The sequence below is a fragment of the Galleria mellonella genome, unplaced genomic scaffold (assembly GCF_026898425.1).
Source record: "Galleria mellonella isolate WM207_F2 unplaced genomic scaffold, CSIRO_AGI_GalMel_v1 utg63, whole genome shotgun sequence".
In the NCBI taxonomy this organism is placed as follows: Eukaryota; Metazoa; Arthropoda; class Insecta; order Lepidoptera; family Pyralidae; genus Galleria; species Galleria mellonella.
The window spans coordinates 11,461,462-11,482,112 of record NW_026442130.1 but is presented as its reverse complement, the minus strand read 5'-3'; the positions used below and the strand labels follow the sequence as shown (position 1 = coordinate 11,482,112).

Below are 20,651 nucleotides of genomic sequence, written 5' to 3'. Positions count from 1 at the left end.
TCTTGCTGATGTCATCTAAAACTCTATCTGATTATAATTTATTGTACAACTGTTTTATCTTTGATGAAAAGAATTTATTAAGAATTAACTCTTGAACTCTTTAGATAATCCTTTGAATGGCTTTTTATTTCCAAAAAAAGGAAGTTTCCAATTTACTGTATATGTTGGCGATTATAATCACTTTTTGCGAAAAAAAAATGTACCTATTTACGAGTACTAAGGTCAAATGAATTATATTTTGACTATTTTCAGCTGATAGTTGCAGCGAGTAGTACTTTTAAGCAGCTGGGAGTTAATTGTAACTATCCACCCACTACCGCGAATTTCATTATTGCAATACCGATACAAAATTTTGCATTAAAACTCAATTGACGACTTGTCATGTTCCAGTTTGTATAAATTGGGTGAATAATATTAATTATTTAACCGTTTATTTCAATACAGATCGGTGCGTAGGTGGTAACCGCAATACTGACACGAAATGGTGATGTCAGATGCAACTAGTTGCATGCACACTGTTTCATTTTATATACATTTTAATTTTTCTCATAATTTTTGAAAACTTATTAAATATTTCTTCTAAAAAACATCATACATTCGTAATTAAAATAAATACCTATGTTACATAATAAATTATCCTTTTTGTCATAAGTTGTAGGTATAGCCGTAAAGCAATGCGCAATATGCTTTATGGAAACGACCAAAATCGATTTCTGATTAAACCAATTTGTAAATCAAATTTATTTGTAGTTATTCGAATAATAATAAATGGAAGTTCACTACTATTTATTGTCTTTTTGATTTCTCAAAACACAAAGTACCAAATATAAATTGTGCATTTCTTGGGAGACACGGAAGTCGAAGTAATTAAAAAATAATGACTTAGCAATTATTAATTATCAATTTTAAAATTACCTTGGAATCTGTTTGGTTATGGTGATGGTATATAATATATATTTAACAGCCAGTGACACTATCTATATACATACCAATAATGACATTTTGGAAATGCTGAAACATATTAATAAGTATATAAGTATTAAATAACGTTTTATCATTCATAAAAAAAAATGTTTTATTTTTAAAACTACAGTAACTCTCTATCGTAATAATTAATATCGCTATTAAACTATATGTCTCAATCAAATAAACACAGTATGTTATATTTTTATTAAATATTGTTTTTATGATATTGTATTAAAATAAAAAATCTATTTATGGAACTGCTGATAAAAATAAAGACTATAAACTTATTTATTTATTTATTTATTTTTCATTGCACAATAAAATTTTGTACAAATGGCGAGCATAATGCCATATGGCATTCTCTACCAGCTAACCATTGGGTAAAAACAGAAAGCGTATGAAGGGCAGATGTGGTGAAAAATATGTTATATTTATTATACATATATAAGTTCTATAATATATTCATAATAAACAAATTAGTTTCACTATTCTAAAGGGCTATATTTTTTAACGATATTATAAACACGCATGTGTCTGTCATAGTGCTTACATTCCCACACTTCGTAATTTATTTCCACTTGGTATTGTAATTAAAAATTATTATAAATTCCAGATGTTATTATTCTTTTGATAATATTGTCATCACTATATCGTGTTAATTACTATATCATATTGGCTCAAGTAGCCCAAGTGAAACTTTCATAATATGACACGGGTTCCGTACAAAGTCGTGATTCTATAAATAATGTCAAAAAAAGAATCTGTATAATAAATTTGAATTTTAGCAATTAAGGGTTTGCGTTGATAAACAAGTCTCCTAAATACGAGTATATACCAATTGTTCAAAGTCGTATAGACCTAACGATAGATTCTAACGATAACCTATATCAAAAGAAAATAATTCACTTCAATAACTAAGCTTGAAATTTTTATGAATAATTGTTACTGCAGACTTGTAATTTTTTTTTTTTTATTATATTAAGGTTTTTGCAGAGTAATATTTTTTTTAAATAAATATTAAGTACAATATGAATTTATTTTATATTTAGATTAAGTGTAAATATAAATATATACAGATAAATTAATAATATATCTAATATTTTCCTTCAATAAAAATGGATAATATAACATTTTCAAATTTAATATTAATTAATAATATAAATAAAGATTTTTTTTATTTTTAGATATTTTTTAAGTTCTTGTTCTTGATATTTATAGCACGTAGATGTAAGGTATGTATATAATAGACAGACTATATTTTTTACATATTAATATTTATTCTATATATTAAAAACAAACAAATTTGTAATGTACTTAATGTTTATTAAAACAAAACGATTGAATTGTCCTTTTAAAAATATTGTCCATACGACATTTAAAATTACGTATAATAATTTACGCGTTTACATTTCTACTGTGCATCTTGTATGAAACCTCAATTTGAACATTGAATACATATTGCGTAAACGATAATTCTCACCCAATAAGGCGCCACCATATGTTCCCTGACCCACTGACTTTAGACCCGTAGTTTTATGGTTTCATGTTGAAAACAATGTTAAATAAATAAAATAATATTTATTAATATTGTTAACTTTTAAGTAACGGCAAAACATGAAAAATACCACGAGCATTACACTATATTTTAGGATAGCCATGTTCTTGTGGTGACCACTATCATCAGGTGGCCAGTTATTTGTTTGTCTTTTAAATTGTTATAAAAATCGTATTATTTACTTATTTACTTTTTTCTGTGCTTAATATATAATTGTAAATAATTTTTAAATCAAACACCTTAATATAATCATATGTCAATAATGTAACATTACTGCATAAGGTATGTCCTGAATGTCATCATCATCATCAACATGTTCGCCTTTTTCTATGGAGAAAAATTGAATGGTAACTCTGCCTGCGCTAACGGGATACGCTGGCGGAGCACCAGTGAAGGGTGATCGATGAGGATAAAAACAGGCCAGTTAGCCCATCATGATGAATTAATCATGATAGTTTCCAGGGAGACCGCGTGGTGGTCGGCCTGGTTGGATATATTGCTAGCAAGTGGATTCTCAGTCTCCATTACTAACAATCCCTTACCCCCCAACTCGCACTTGTTCGCCGTTTCAAGATGTTGTTGTTGTATCAACTGTTAACTGTCCACTGCTGAACATAATCTCTTGCTAGTAGTTGCTACGCTTGGCAGGCGAGTTAGAAGTTTAGCTTAGTTTAACTTTTGGTAATATTTAAAGAGGGACGCTGCTGCCCATCCCTCCACCATAACCTCTCAATCGCCTCTTACGACACCTACGGGACCCACGGGGAAGAAGTGGCTTATTCTATACCGAGACCTACACGGCTAAACGCTTCCAGCTGTACGAGTATAAAAAAACTCGAGTGAAGTAATACCTATTGGGAAAGTGTGTGATTTTTTGTTTTTGTTTGTTAATAATTTTAATTTCATTTATAATAAATTATCCAAAATAGAATGTACCTATATTCTAGATTATAAGATATATTGTTTTATTTAACTTTTAACATTATCTCATTGTGATACCTAATTGTAATCTACCCGTTGACATCTATCTATTATTTTAAATCTAAAAACTTGTACAAAAAAACCAACAAATATATACATTGAATCTTTACGCACAATGCGTAACGGTAAATATGCATACCAATGCTCTACCAAATAAAATACAAAATTCAATGTTCAATTTGCAATTCAATATGTTACGCCTCTAGTATAGATACTTATACTTTTTGTTGATCTGAAACAAGATTAGGAGGTAACGAGTTTACAGAATTTTCTTCTATTTGAGTATCTTAACGAATGTACATTTTACTCCGCAGAAAAACTTTAATGGCGGTGACAAAATTTATATTGACTAGTAATTTATTAAGAAATTACGAGTTATTACGTAGACACTTTATATTTTTAATATATTTTGAATTTAAAACGCGGAATCATATATCTACCTACAAACAGAATTTGCTGCACAGCGGCAGCTCGGCACAGAATTGGTAACGTAATCGCGTATTATACACATACAGACGAATTGTAAACCAAGTCCTTTTAAAAATCGCTTAAAAATTCTTACTAATATTTATAAATATGAAAGTAAATTTATTTGTTTGTTAGCGTACAGTGTCTTAACGGTTTAACCAATCACTATGAAATTTGGTATATACGTACTTTATGGGATGGCAAAATATATATATAGACTACTTTTTGTCGGTTGTCCCCGTGACGGTCACGACGTGACAAGTCACGGGTAAAAGCTAGTAAATATATAATATTTTTCACAACAAACTTTTTCGGTAATACACACCATCACTCTATACTAATTCGCTGACATGTCTACGACTCCGAACTAAGTGTGACAAATAGATTAAGTGACGGTTTGTTTAGGACGAGGCCAATTTCCCCAGTCTACCTACTATGAATTATGTATGTGAATATATGGATGTTTCAGGCGTGAAGCTACCTAATTGGATTACAGGAGCGGTATGGGCTATAACAACTAACAATTAATCGCAGTGTTTGTATAAACATCTCAATAAAACAAGATCTAAACAACAAGATAGAACTTTCATTACTCATCTCAGACATGCGCTCCGGTTCCGGAGACACTTTAGACTTCTTTTTTTTTACAACTTATGGGGCAAACAAGCATGCGGCTCACCTGATAATGACTACCACCGCCCATTATCACCCACAACACCAATGGCATTGCAGGTGTGCTGCCGACCTTTTAAAAAGGAATATGCCCTTTTCTTTAAGGTTACGATGACTTCTTTCTCAGACAGTACAATTACTTTATCTAGCAGTAAGTATACGAGATTGCCATATGGTCCCGGCATTGAATAGGCCACCCCTTCTTGTCCTTGTCGTGAATTTCGTAAGAGGTGACTAAGGAAGAGCGAGGGATGGGCAGCAGCGTCCCTCTTAAAACATCTCAAAAGCCAATCCGCCTGCCAGGCGTGGCAACTACTAGCAATACCCCCAAGAAGGAAGCTTATATGATATGATAAAGTATACAATTATAGTTCAGTCTTCATAGACATAATTTCAGTTGTTAATCGTCTGTTACTTAATATGACCTTAAAGATAAGCTACCATGAACAGTTCATTTTCAAACATTTGAGTTCATCTCTATTTTAGTAATTCTGTCTTATTTCATATTAAATATCATCTACTATTTAGAATAAAAGAGATAGTTTTTTCTTTATATCACAAAGGTGGCAAACAAGCATGTGTCTGATGGTAAACGGTCATTGTAGCTTACAGGCGCTTACAACACTAGCAGATTACCGGCCCTGAAGAAACCTTTATATACCCCTATTGAAGAACCTCATATTGTAGTCTCTAGTAGTAGATGGACTAACTGACCTACTTTCATCACCACCTATTATGTTTCACTGGTGCCCCGCCAGCGTATACCAATAGCGCAGACGGAGTTACAATTCCATTCTCATCCATTAAAAAAAGTCTTTCGTGTGTCTTCATAACTGAGGTTGTAGAATGAACAATCCACTCAAGTAAATACAAACGAATGCATGGAATCAGAAACATAGAAAACGAGTGTTTTGATATTATTTTGATGTATACAATAATATTATAAACTAGGTATGTCCCATGGTTTTGCTCTTGTAAATCAGGAAGTATATAAAACAACCTATGTGATAAGTTAAAATATAACCTACCCATGCACCAAATTGCATTCAATTCAATTCAATTCAATTTATTTATTGCATTCTACAATATTATTATAAAAGATGTTAGTAATTGTTTGTTTACATTGTAGACCCTGTAGGGCATAGCGATTAGAAGCGAGGAGGGCGTCGGTCCTTAAATTTTCATAAAGATTTTTATAATTCAATAATTCAATTTCAATTTCATCAATGTAATGAAATTCTAATTAAAATCCAAGTTAATTTAATGATGTTAATGATTTTTTTTTTGTTTTCATATGTTTTATTTTAATTTAATGCAATTTAATGTAGTTGTTCATATTTTTATATCATTTTATTAGTATACTTATCAATTTTAGTATTATTAACTAAACCTAATATTTACACGTTATGCCTTTTTTTTGTTATTCCAAATTTTTACCATTTAAATATTCATCTATATCATAATAAAATTTTTTAGCTTATAGTTGTTTTAATTGTGATATGACTACTCTATGGTTTCGTTCATTTCGTAATGTTTCCGGTAGATGATTATAAATTTTTATAGACATTACATGAAGAATGAATTCAAATCCGTTCAATAGTTTTACATGAAAGAGTAACAGTCATCCATCCATCCGTCTATCCATCTATCCTGACAAATGTTCCCATTTATAATATTAATAGGATTTATTAATTGGACATGATGCAATTATAGCTTAGTAATGACATTTATCGAGAAACTATGAAATCAACAATTAAGATGTCGTAATCATACATACATACAATAAACACTAATACAATGACAAATGCAGTAAATGTAGGTATATACGTACAACATAGAGAATTATAATTATTTTCTTTACTACCTAACCTTTTCCCCCTATTTTGTACGCGTGGATGTCAATAAGAAAACTAATGAAATAGACTACTTCTAGTCGGCGAATCAAGATAAAATAGATATCAAATTTTAAATTAGACTATCAGGAATACAAGTTTGATAACGGGATCCAATTTCGTACAATATTTTTTGTGTAATACCAGAACAAATATATAAACAGACAAAATTTCTAAACAATATTGTTTTGATATAGTTACTATTGATCATACTTAAATCTCTCATATTTATTTTACTTAAAAATGGGAGATATAAATATCTTTATATCGAAATTATATATTTAAAATTGTATCTAGACCGAAATATCTTTCGGTCTAGTAAAAATGGGTTTGTTTCTTTGTTACCTTTTGACGTCTTAACGAGCTACCCAATCATCATGAAATTTGGCCCAGAGAAGATTGATTACATTTTAGTTCAGTCAATCAATCAATATCGTAGTTATGGGGTCGAAGTCACGAACTAAAGAAATAATATTATTCCTACTAAAATTACAAACAATACATATTGGTTTATTGACCCATATACTAAATTGTATTCAAATCTGTTCAGCCGTTTAAACATAATTGATTAAGAAACATCCTAAAAACATATTTAAACAATCTCATATTTATAATATTTATAACTTATATCTTTGTTTGCCCAATGGTTGACTGGTAGAGAACACCATCCGGTGTTAAGTCCGCCAAATGTAAAAATATGGTGACTCTGCGTTAAAATTTTAATAAATAAATAATGTGAAAGGAATTAGGATTAATTATACAAGATCTACGTTAACATCAATTCATCCATTTGAGAGCTTTTGACTTCATAAAGACCTTAAATTCCATTGAAAAGTTTTAGAACTAAAGCAATTTATTGCATTGTCGAATTTAATGAAACCACTAACACAATTTATTGTATTTATTACACGTATATTTCAAAAATGTCTGTTTTAGACATTGAAGACTTGTAATATTCAGGTGTCTCGACATGTCTCAGTACCTCTCAAGTCTAGTATACAGTTTTAATCATCTCCTCATTTAATCAACCCTATTTTAAACCCCCATTTTTAACATTATCTATTTTAAAATAATACTAGCTATTTCCCGAGCTTTACCTGCGTGAATTAATATACGGTATCCAACTTTCATTCGAATCGAGGTGAATGGGATTGTTAGCAATGGAGTTTAACAGCTCCATTGCTAGCAATATTATTATATATTAGGTCGACCTCCACGTGGTTCCCCCTGGAAACTATCGTGAACAATTCTTGTTGAATTCGTCACGATGGACTAACTGATTCAAGATTCAAGATTTATTTATTTGTAAAACATGGGTACAAATACATGCAGATATTGACAATATAATATCGTTCGACATGTTTAGCCTGTACGACATACAAAAATATGTAGTTATATTACTATTACATGTAGTAGATAATTCACATTATACATTAAATCCATTTTATACCATTAATCGTCATCACATTATAATTTTAAATACATTTCAATAAATAATAATTGTCAGGCAAGAATAAAAGAACGATGTCACAATGATGTTAATAAATATAAATAAATATTCGTTTTGTCAAATTTTATCATTAATGAATTTATGTACATTATAATAACATTTATCTATTAAGAATCTGATCTACTTCATCCTCCCCTACAGGGGGAATGGCTTGTTAGTAATGCGGACTACCAGTCCCATTGCTAGCAATATAACCTGTCGGGTCGATTTCCACATGGTTCACCCTAGAAACCATTGTGTTGGATTCCAGGTGTATTCATCACGATGGGCTAATTGACCTGCGTTTCCATTCTCACCTATCATCTCTCACTGGTGCACCGCCAGTGTATACTATTAACGCAATGTTAGTGCACTGTAACCACTCCGTTGTCATCCATTAAAAAAAACCAACACTTTCAAATAATGTTATAAGTATACATCAACTTTGATAAAATGAGTTTTAAGGCCTTTTTAAGCATTTTTATAACTATCATGCGATCATAGGAGTGATCTATTAATAAATACAAATACCAATTCAAAGTTGTCGTGTCTCCATTAATAGGTGCTTACTATATTTAACATTGTTGAAAGGAACGAAACCGGCTGTCAACCGCACTTCATTCCCGGTCTGCCTACACATAAGGTAAATTATAATGAGCGAATGGTACTTGCTATTAATGTCTTAGAATTTGTAGACAAATATATTAAATTACAATATTACGACAATAGCCTAGAATTCCTGATGTATATTGATCTTATATAATACAGTACTAGCTAACTCAGCGAACTTCGTATCGCCTAACAGTTTAAAAAAAAATATATATTTTTTTTGTATTTTTTACGTGAATCTTTCCGACATTTTAATAGTTATTCTGCTATTCGGGGCGGAGATAAATCCAACAAATCATAGAGTGTCAAAATCTGTCCAGCTGTTCTAAAGTTATAAATGGTGTAACTATCCCAACTTCGTTGGGGGAAAGGGATTATTAGTAGTAGAGATCTAACAGCTCTATTGCTAGTAATATACCTTACGATCTTCACGCGGTTCTCCCTAGAAACCTTCTTAATTAATTCTTTACTAATTCGTCACTATGGGCAAATTAACCTGTTTCATGCTCAACTTTTATCGGGTTACCATTCCATTATCAATCATTAAAAAGACCCATTTTGTTTTATTTATATAGATAATTTCACATTTACACTGGCTGGATATAGGAAGTCCGGGTATAGCCAACAGCCCAAATAATGCAAATACCCCCAAATACTCGAAAACATACGTACAAGTTGGTTGTGGTGTACATACGTGTAAGTTGGTTGTGCCGCTAAAATACCAAGTAGTAACAAATAAACAAAATCACTTCCACACTTATAATATTACCAAGAATTAAATAAGTAAATAAATATGAAGAGATAGGTATATTCACGATACTGCACATACAACAGCCTGAATGAGAGGCTCAGTGTAGAAATGAGAATCCAATTCATATTTACTCACAATACTAAAATAGAAGGATCTAAAAATCGATAAAAACCTTTAAAATACTTTGTGTACATTGGCAAAGAAAAAATCTGTTTTATTTGTGCATGATAATGTAATGTTAACGAAGGCGCGGTACCACTAAGTAGTGTTAGGTGAGAATTATAACAAGTCGGTCCACCGTGACAAATTACACAATAATTAACCAGGATAAATTCCAGGAGAACCGCATGGAGGTGTACCTGATAGGTCATTAACGAGGACTTTCTTTCTGACTATCAATCTACCCCCCCCCCCCTTTTTCAGAAGGAGAAAAACAATAATCCATACTGTCTAATACAGCATTATTCAAAAACAGTATTGTAGGTAAATAAATAAAAAGCAATTACAATTTGCATTTTTATTTTTTGTATATGCATGTATTCTTTTATCTTTTTTCACTGTGCATATCTATCTATGTCTGTTGTTATTTGTGTGCTATAACTTATGCAAATTAAATTAAATTATTTATCTATCTAAATTTAACGTAAAGGATCTAAAGAGTATACAGTCAGTAAGCACTTTATATTCGCTACAGACAATTTTAACCCTTAAATGGTCGGGTACCTACAATACTGTTCCAAATGGATTATATTTATCGAATATATTTATACATATATAGTAATTAGTATCATCACAAATCATGCCCAATAGCTAAAGAGACGTTTACATTGACAAATGACAGTTTGTAGTGCCAACCAAATTACTTGAACGATTTGAGAACTGGGAACTTGACTTGGGAATGACTTATTCAGCAAGTTCAGCGGCTCGCCCGCCTACGGCAGTTCCGTCGCTGCAGTTAATCATCCTGTATTTTGGTGTACCTATTCTATTTCTCGCATCTGTCTAATGAGTACGGAAATAGTAACGGAACGGGGGACCGCGTTTAGTTTACCGCTGCGTTAATAACCATACGCAAAACTTTCATAAAAAATTAAACTGAATTTTTACTAATATTGAATGAATCGTTATTAATATTATAAAGGTGAAAGTGAGATTGTATGTTACCTCTAAACACTTTAACGACTTAACCAATCGCTATGAAATCAGTATACCTACAAATACTTAATGGATGAGGATAGACGCTACTTTTTATCCAAAAACAATGAACATATCCTGTTCACGCATTCATCCAGAGGGAGACTTTGTACAAAAGTCGATTGCTTGGGTACCTCTATCCCATTCGTGTTTCTACCGTGAAGCAGTTATGTTTGCATGGCTGTGTTACAGTTTGAAGGGTGGGATATGGCGTGAATTTACAGGGTACAGAGGAATAACATCTGAGTCCTCAGGAATGGCAGCGCATGGGGGTATCATGGGTGAAACAGTATACCATACCAGTTATGTCCATGGTACTGCTCATGTCTATAGGCGACGGTTACCACTTTCCATCAGGTGGGTCGTCAGCTTGTTTGCCATTCTAAGTTGTATAAAAAAAATCCTCATCAGTCATCTATCACTGGTGCCCCGCCGGTGTATACCGATAGCGCGGATGGGGTTTCCATACCATTATCACCCATTAAAAAAATCCTGTTCACGCCAACAATATGGCGTATAAAAGTTAAAGAATCGAATTAGATTCGATAATGTTTTTTTTAGTTAAAGAAAAACGAGCTGACAGTCCCCCTAATGAAACTATTATCGATCGCTTCGCCTATATATCAATTTTTAAATACTTTTAACTCTCTGGCAATGTATAACGCCATTATTATACATCAGCTACCATGATGAATTTAAATACATGTATGGTCGATGACATGTGGGCGAATCGAATGTTACGGCCAAAAGTGGATAAATGTCTCTAGCATGATACTGACTATGGAGGCATGATAATACATATCTCCATTTGTTGTCAAAAATGGCAATACATAAAGAGAATCATGATATTAACAGTGTATTCTGTAAAACATATAATATTGTTCTTATAAATCTACTAATGATAGTATTACAATTCTATCTATAGTAAAAGATATATTTCATCGAGTGAGTCATTAACTTGTTTGCCATTCGTTTATTCTTATGGCCATACCATAGACAAAGGAATTTCTTTTTTCTATGACCATACCAAGTTGCATAATAAAAACTTTTTCGTCTAAAATTACGGTCATGAGCATTTTTTCTTTTTATTTTAATATCTACATATATAAAAGAACTCCATACCCACGCTGTGTCATACGTACACAATGTGATGTTGCTTACCTTCATCCATGGTGAGGGCATACGAACTCAACGTTAAGGATAGCAACGCCAAGAAGCGCGCACACACGGCTGTAAAAGCCATGTTACCTGCTGAAGTTTACAAATAAAATTATCTTAGTTGTAGTTTATGCCATACAATAAGAATATAAAATCGTACCTGGTCGCTATTTGTACATGGAAGATATATAAAAAAAATATTACAGGGAGGCTTTATGAACTCAAAACAATGACGTTTAGCATTTTTGTCTGTTTGTTTATATGTCTGTTTGTCTATAAGATTGTGCACGATAATCTCAGAAACGACTTAACCGATTTAAATGCGCTTTTTACTAATTCATTATGGTTTGATCCACTTAACATTTAATGTTCGTTTTATTTCAATCGGTTCATAAATAAAAAAGTTATATCTGTCTAAAGAATCACATATAAAATGCTATAAAATAACCGATCAGTTGAATTGGCGGAAACTTTATGAAGGTAGATTATATATCATATTTTAACTCATAAGATATTTTATATACCGATTCACGCGGGCAGTGCCGCGGGAAATAGCTAGTCTCTGTCTATATTTGGAAAAAGGCTCTAATATGAAAATGAAAATTAATACTTATACCATTTATCTATACATAGACATAGTATAACGCAAATACTAACTTTATAATCTAAGTACTCTTGTCTATATCAATCTGGTACTAACCAAAACTACAAATTTAGTAATTATACTGAGTTAAAAAAAAAAGGGAAAGTTTCTCATTTAAACTATATTATTAGTTACTCTAAATCTTTTTCCAAATATAAATCAAATTTGATGAACTTTTTTTTAATTAAACGTGTTGGTCTTTTAATATTTTTTTCTAAGTTGAAAACAGTTTACTTTTTTTTTTTAATATAATTTTAGAAGTGAACGTAAGCTAGTAAATATGGTACATCTAAGTATCTAACTTTAACTAACGTTTATTCATTTAATATACCTGCTTACTTGCTTATAGTATTTAACTCATTTTTATTTAAATAGACATCTAACAATGGATATCAATAAATTTATATCGCAACCGAAATCCTAAATAAATGGGCCACTACGTATGACCGTTGCCACCGAAACCATTATTATCGTAATTTTTGCTCGCAGCCCGATTTTCCTTATCTGTTTTATAGTTAAACTAAAATTATTCATACATATATTTCCGGGAGATATTGCTGTTTTTATAACCGTAACTGCAATAACAAATAATAAGTAAGTATATAATCCCAGCCTCCTACTCCCTACTTTATACACGTAAATTTCAGAAGTACAGAAACCAACGAAGTAGTCCATTTCTAGATGACGCATCAAGACGAAACATATTTTTATTAGACCTTCAGAAATCTGTTTAAATTGCACCTAATTTGTTGCAATAGTTTTTGCATGATGTCAGAACAAAAATACAAACACAGACAAATATACAAAATATAAAAAAAAATTATAATCTCATTAAAGCGAAGCATTTGGCGTTCCATTGTTTCTGCCTACCCTAATGGGAGCCTGGCGTGACAGATATGTATGTACGTATGTATCTCATTAAAACCTCTTATATTATTTTTTCTTAACTATCTCCCGAGTACAGACATTATCTAATTACAATTTTATTACATTACTAGACAACTTAAGTAGGTTTCAATTATTAAGAATTCAATTTTTACCCTTCTTACAATTTCCTTTAATAATTTCTAATAAGTAAGAATAAAATTTATTTTAATAAAAAACAAATTAATTCAATCACACTGAATTACAAGCAGACTTCAACCAAATATTAATTCCTGTGTAATTTGATTTTATTATCCTGGCGTATATTATAAAATTTAAATATAAAATAATCCCTAAATTACCTAAGTTTTTATGTCTAGGTAATATTTTTTATGCTAGATCTAATATCACAACTTCACACATTATTTAGGTAATAGTTATTTTATTAAATACTTTTATTGTAATAAAATTAAAAATATTTACCGCGAATTTTTATCTGTCGAAAGCACAATTTTCGCGCGCAAACCGCGATAGCTCAAAAACAAGCTATAGAGCCCGAGAGCGCGTGCGCGAACTGCTTACGCGCTTCTCGACTGATTCTAAAACTGAAACTCAAGTTGTTTGTACGCAGCTTGCCAGCCATTATTGTGACGTATCTACATATTACTTAATTTCTGTAAATAAATAATATTTAATGTTTCTAACTAAGTATTTTATTGTACGTAAATATCCTCGTATGGACCACAACGATGGGATAGGAAGCATAACAACTCAATTCTAAGGAATAACAACCCATGATAGATACCATAAGCCTCACAGTATAATTATTTTGTGATATTCTTTGTGCTTTATCTACACTAATAATATTATAAAGAGGAAAGATTTGTATTTTTGTTTGTATGTATGTTTGTAATGAATAAACTCAAAAACTACTGTGCCGATTTTAAGAATTCTTTTACCATTAGAACGCTACATTTACCCTGAGTAACATAGACTATATTTATTGCTAGAAAAGATTAGGGATTCTTACTAAAACTTTAGTAACGTAACTCAAGGTGTAAAAAATGCTATAAAATATCTTTCATCGCGTGCGCTGCGGAACTTATTGGTGATAGAACAAAAGTATGTTCTATAATATTGAAGAAAATATCAATAACTACAAGAAACTTCGCAATACTATATGCCCTCTATTATCGTTATGTCACAATAACCACTTTTTACATTTTAAAAGTTGATAGATATACGGTCATAATTACACCATGTTATTCATACTTCTTTTTAAATCCTTATCTAAATAGATCAAGAATATTGTTCTCAAAACTGTTTCAATTTATGTACATTACTTTTTGAATTGTTCAAATCGGCTATTCCATTCAATACATATTACGAAATTCATAAGTCATAGAATTAGAAAAAATAACGCTGTCACGTTGTACATGTTATTCATACCTATTTATTAGTCCTTTTTAATTTTTTTTTTTTTTTTTTGTATTTAAAATTGTATTAATACCTGCAGATTACTTATCAAATTTTTCAAATCGTAGGTATGTTCCATTCGAACGATATCATGTTAAAAAGTGCAAAATGTTGTAAAAATGTCCACTCGTGCGAAGTCGAGACGAATAATGTAATTCATGCGATCAATTTCTTAAGAATAATTATTTTTTCGAAATTCCTTAGCCACATTTTACATCAATTCTCATCAAATGGTTTAACAATCTTTATATAGGTATTTAGAGTACGGTTTTCGGATCAATCTGTGCTTGGCGTTCTTTTTTTTTATGAATAATAATGGTATATAGGCGTATAGGCCACCAGTGAGGAAGGGGCACGACCTGATGGGGTATATTTATTTATTTATTTATAGGATTACCAACATATCAGCAGCTCATCAGGATACAGCAAATCATTTCAATACAATACACTGGTAGATTAGTCTAATTGTTCTTACATTTATAGGCAACCACAGCATGCCTTGTGTTTGATAAACATTAAAATAGAATTAAATTATTAAATGTCATTAAATAAGTAAAGATATTAACAATATGAATAATAACACAATATAAATAATGGAAATTGTAATTAAATTATTTTAAATTATAAATAAATATAATGCAATGGCAAGGTACATCAACATTTCAATTTAGCCATGAACACAGAGTGACTGTCGTCGTGAATGTCAAGTTCAGGTTTGGTTTTTACAATATCGTTATACAGACGCATATTGCTAGCAATGGGACTGGTAGTCCGCATTACTAACAAACCTTTGCCCCCTTGTGTTTGTTTGTTATTATATAGCGCTGTAACGACTTAACATGATTGTTTAAGTCATTAAGGCGCTATGATTTAATATGCACGTACTATATGGGATTAAAAAATATATAAGCTACTTAGTCACAATACATCTCCGGGTAAACCGCGGGTAAAAGCTACTTTAAAAATAAAAACCAAGTAATAAAAGGAATATGATACTTCCTTCTTCCAGGAAGTAGGACCCTGGAAGTCGACCGGACATTGCCAGCTTAATAGAACTTGGACAATGATTTGTTAAGGATAAGACACTGTTAGTAATGTGGACTACCACATTACTAATTATCCCTTTCCCTATACCTATGGAATGATAACCCCGTCTGCGATATCCTAGTATATCCTAGCGAGACACCAGTGAGGAATGGCAGTTGAGTAAGAGAGCTTACCCCAAATGTTACCCCAAAGTGATAAATAAACAAGAGTTAACCATGATGAACCGCGTGGAGATCGACCTGTTTTTTATGGATGATAATGAAATAATAATCCCGCCTGTGCTATCCATATATTCTGTCGGGACACCAGTGAGGGATGATTGGGGAGGATTTAAAGGCAGGTCAGTTAGCCCATCGTGACGAATTCGACGATAAATTTGTCACAACATCTTCCATGGGAAACCAAGTGAAGATCGACCTAATAGGGTATATTAATAACAATGGGAACTAACCTCCCCATTACTGACAATCCTTTCCCCCCGAAGTCGACCTATTAAGGCATATTGCTAGCATTGGAAGGCCCATTACCAATAATTCTTTTTTTCCTAGTATATACCGTTAGCGCAGGAGGAGGAGTTAATTTACATTCCATTCTTCATCTATTAAAAAAAAAAACAGACATGTTCACAATTTTAAAGATTTTAAGACTTTAGTAAAACTCTTAACAAATTTTAAAAATACTATTGTTTTTATATTGCTTGCTTGCACTATCGCTTTGAAGTTTAATCTATATATAATATCGTCATAGTCGTATTGTACTAACGGATATATATATATATATATATATATTATTTGTCAGACCCGCCTAAATTATAATATTATTGTATATTTATAAACTTAAGTATCAAAATGTAATTAATATAAAATTAAAAAATGCACGTGAAATATTTTGTCCAAATGCCTAAATAAAAAGTTCAATCAAAGTCACTAATCTCAACTCAAGTTACTCCACTTTGGATACTTAATTAAATAAACTATTACTAAAACAAAAGATGAAAATATTACGTGATACTAAATCAAAATTTTGTTGCATTCGAATTCTGTATTCGATTATTCGAAGCCAATGCACAAAAGGCACACTATGACAAGTACGTTAACCCATAGATATTTTTAATTTAATTATTTTGTTTGTTGGCAACACTAATAAGCACAACGATAGTACTCTATGGTTAATCTTTCGCCAAAGTCACAATAAATGAAAAAAAAAAACTCTATGGTCAATGTTTGAGTGATTTGTCTGCAATTGTAAATGTCATACTAATATTTTTTGAGTTCAATAATATCAGAATGGCAGAAAATAGAGAAGAAATTTTAGCAAATTTTCAGGTATATGCCTATTCATTTAATAAATTTATTATTCATTATGCCCAATATTACCTAGTTTCTATTTTTGAAGGTTATGTATTTAACAACAACAGTGACTAGGAAATCTCCTTTATCTCTTTGTACTTTCCTCTTATAACAATTTTATTTAGTTTTTTATTATATATTTAACTACAGTGGCGTAGTAAGTTCGCGTAGTCAAGAAAAAGTGACATTCAATATACGAAACAATGTTATCATACTAATCTGTAAACGTTCTTTGTGCATAGTCAGTGTGAACTTGAACCATATTTACGTTCGTATAATACGTTCTAAGATAGGTGGTTTACTTTGTTTTATGAGCATATTTTGTTAGTAGTAAGTCAAGTAGGAGGTTTAATTTAATATGTTGTTGAAAAATAAGATTTTAATATAAAGATATTACGTTTTTAGGGAATAACAGCCATAGAAGATGTAGCAGAAGCAATATACCACTTAGAAGAAGCAAACTGGGACTTACTAGTATGTAGTTTTTGTTTTATAATGACATTTATATTTATAATATCTTTAGAACAATAAATCTAATTTAAGTACTTATAGAAAATTTTGTAGTAAGTACTTAAAAGCTTAATTCCAAATTTAAAATTTCAGCAATATAATATTTAGTAGACCTTTAGTAATATAATTAATAGTATGATAAGTAACAGTTACAATAAAAATATCAAAGTGACCTATTTAATTCATTCAATTAATGATATAGTAACCTTGACCATATTAATATTCACCATAGCCACCTTTGTGTTTATTATTTATTATAGTAACTGCCTTGCATATTTTACATAAACAAAAGTTATTATTTCTCTTATACATTAAATTATTGTATGATAAAGCTAATTCTAAATTGTATAATTTTTTTTATGTTTTAGAACTTTTTAATATACTTACCTAAATTAAAATTTCATATAATCATTGTTACTCTTCATAGAAAATATTATAGTAAAAATAATTTTCTTCTCCATTGTTTGTTGGTTGGTTGAACTGATATGGCTGACTCATTTTGGATTACACTATGCATGTAAACTTTAAATATATGGACAGGCTATAGATTGCAAAGTGACTTTGACTTTCCTCATATGACTAACATGTAAGATTATGTGCAATAATTACTTCTATAAAACTTATTAATGTGATGACTGTACCCCCAGGCAGCCATCAATCGAGTGATGCCACAAGATGGTAACAGCTCATCTCAGCAGACTGAAGACACTCACGATGTTGAAATGATAGATGACGACATATCTGTGATAACTCCAAAAACACACCCACCAGGTAACAATTTTAGAACTTATTTATCCACAATGTAGTTTCTTTTATGGAGGGTGGCAAACAAATTTGTAGTTTCCCTGATCGTAAATAGTAACTGCAGTCTATGATTATATGTAATAATAGGTATATCACTTGTTGTTCCTGACATGTATGACATTGAGACAGGGATGAATAGATCTTGAATTGTTGTAAATAGTCTGATATGGTAAGTGCTTATTAAAAAGTAAAAATTGATACAGAGAGAATTGTGTATATTTATTTGAATAATGAAGGACAAGAGACAAATGGTAATATCAAAATCTTTTTAAAATTATGTCAAAGTCTATTTATAAAAACATGAATTAAAATAATTATAACTGAAAATCAACACCATATCGAAAGCTCTATAGTAAAAACTGTTTAAAAACAATGTCATCACATATCACAACATAGGATTTGAATAAGACTAAAATAATTATAATAACAAAAAACTATAGTGCTATTTAAATATTAATTATTACTAATAAATGCAACCATATCGCAAGTGTAGAATTATGAAACCGAAATTTACTTATAGATGGTACTAGTCATAAGTTGAAACCCTATAAGACCACTTCTACAACACTATCTTTTTTAACAGTGTGGGAATCCACCAATAAGTTCACAGTTTGATGGGATCGAAAGGGTATAATGTTATATGATGTAATAATATCCTGGTAAATCTGATAATACAGATCTATACCAATAGCAAATAATCAATTTAAATAAAACATTATGTGAAAAATAACCAGAATATGTCAAAAATTAACACAAAGCCATTTTTCTTCAGGGGCACTATGCCCCATCATTCACTAAAACAAGCCAAGGGAAAATGGGAGAAGTTAGAGTATGCGGCTTATTCTCCAGACTTGGCTCTATCTGATTATTATCTATTAACATTACATTAGGGACATGCTCTCACTGTTTCAGTTTGTATAAAAATGGCATTGTAATTAGTTTGCTTCAAAAGAAGAACTTTTTTGTGTAGCATTCATAAACTACCAGAGAGGATTAAAAAAAATGTATAAATAATATTGAAGATTATTTTGAATAATTTTTTTTATAACATTATCGAATAACAGATATGTAATTATTAAAAAAAAAAAACAGTTTCATACTATATACTTCTACATCATACTTCTACATCTAGTAGTTTCATAGTGACATATATATAAATAATCACACAAATAACTTTGTATAGTCTCACGTTACTTTCTGGCTTCTTTGTGATTGTTTCTTTTCCTCATTATCCTAACCATATTACTATAAAAATCCTAGATATTCCTATAATAATGCTTCTGCTCTTCTTGAAATTTACCTTTTCCTCAATTCATTTGAAACTTATACTATTATTTAATACTATAAACTGATTTAGAATTTTTTTTTATTTTTATTTAAAAGGATATGTTTTAGAAAGAAATATCATCAAAATCAGTTTAGTAGTTTGGTTATAAAATTAAAATAACTAGTTAGGTCACCATTAATGTCTATTTTTTTATTCTGAAGCAAAATCTACTTTGTTTACGATATGTTTACTAAATAAAAATAAAATTTTCATTCCATTAAAAAAATTCAATTGAAGTACCTAATAAACTATAGTCATAAGTGAATAAATAAAATGATTACAGCCAGTATGTTTCATCATATTAATATTTGTTTAAAACTGTATCATAGTACCTAATAAAGAAGTTTGCCCTTCACAATTCACAGTATGCTTGAGTTATGTATATCACAGATGTGTTTGTTCTAAACATTCAAATTTATCAAGCACGATAGGTGTTAGTTACATCGTGATAAATTATTATCTCATCTGAAAAAGACGTTATAAAGATATTCCAGTATGTTTTCATGAATTATGTTTTAATCACTACTTGTTTTTTAAATGCGTTTTTATGCAACTTAGAATGACAAACAAGCTGACGGCCCACCTGATGGAAAGTGGTAACTGTCGCCTATAGACATGAGCAGTTCCATGGACATAACAGAGTATACTGTTTCGTCCATGGTACCCCCTATGCGTGCCTGAGGACTCAAGTGTTATTCCTCTGTACCCTGTAAACTCACTGCCATATCCCACCAAACCGAAACACAGCCATGCAAACACAACTGTTTCACGGTAAAAACACGAATGGGACAGAGGTGCCCAATCAAATTACTTTTGTACAAAGTCCCCTCTGGTAAAATGAAGTGGTAACCTCACCTACAATATCGGTATAAGCTGGACTGATTGATGATAGATGA

General features: G+C 30.7%; 2 protein-coding genes across 6 annotated transcripts in view; one reads left to right on the top strand and one right to left on the bottom strand.

The window, feature by feature from the left end:
* The window catches only part of LOC113521983 (cartilage oligomeric matrix protein), a 40,104-nt gene extending 26,221 nt beyond the window's left edge, over window positions 1-13,883 (bottom strand). The window contains exons 1-2 of one of the 2 annotated variants that reach the window (XM_026907686.3): window positions 13,726-13,883; window positions 11,739-11,828 (exon numbers count right to left, since the gene is read on the bottom strand). In XM_026907686.3, coding sequence (XP_026763487.2) covers window positions 11,739-11,820 — 82 coding nt within the window. In that variant the 5' untranslated portion in view covers window positions 11,821-11,828; window positions 13,726-13,883. The remainder of the gene's footprint in view (window positions 1-11,738; window positions 11,829-13,725) is intronic. The other variant, XM_026907687.3, reaches the window with a different exon arrangement.
* A 3,059-nt stretch (window positions 13,884-16,942) lies between these two features.
* Window positions 16,943-20,651, top strand: part of LOC113521894 (FAS-associated factor 1) — a 19,589-nt gene continuing 15,880 nt past the window's right edge. The window contains exons 1-3 of one of the 4 annotated variants that reach the window (XM_026907552.3): window positions 16,943-17,090; window positions 17,520-17,588; window positions 18,272-18,395. In XM_026907552.3, coding sequence (XP_026763353.2) covers window positions 17,052-17,090; window positions 17,520-17,588; window positions 18,272-18,395 — 232 coding nt within the window. In that variant the 5' untranslated portion in view covers window positions 16,943-17,051. Of the gene's footprint in view, window positions 17,091-17,264; window positions 17,445-17,519; window positions 17,589-18,271; window positions 18,396-20,651 lie in introns of those variants that run through there. The other 3 variants (XM_031910012.2, XM_026907553.3, XM_026907554.3) reach the window with 3 other exon arrangements.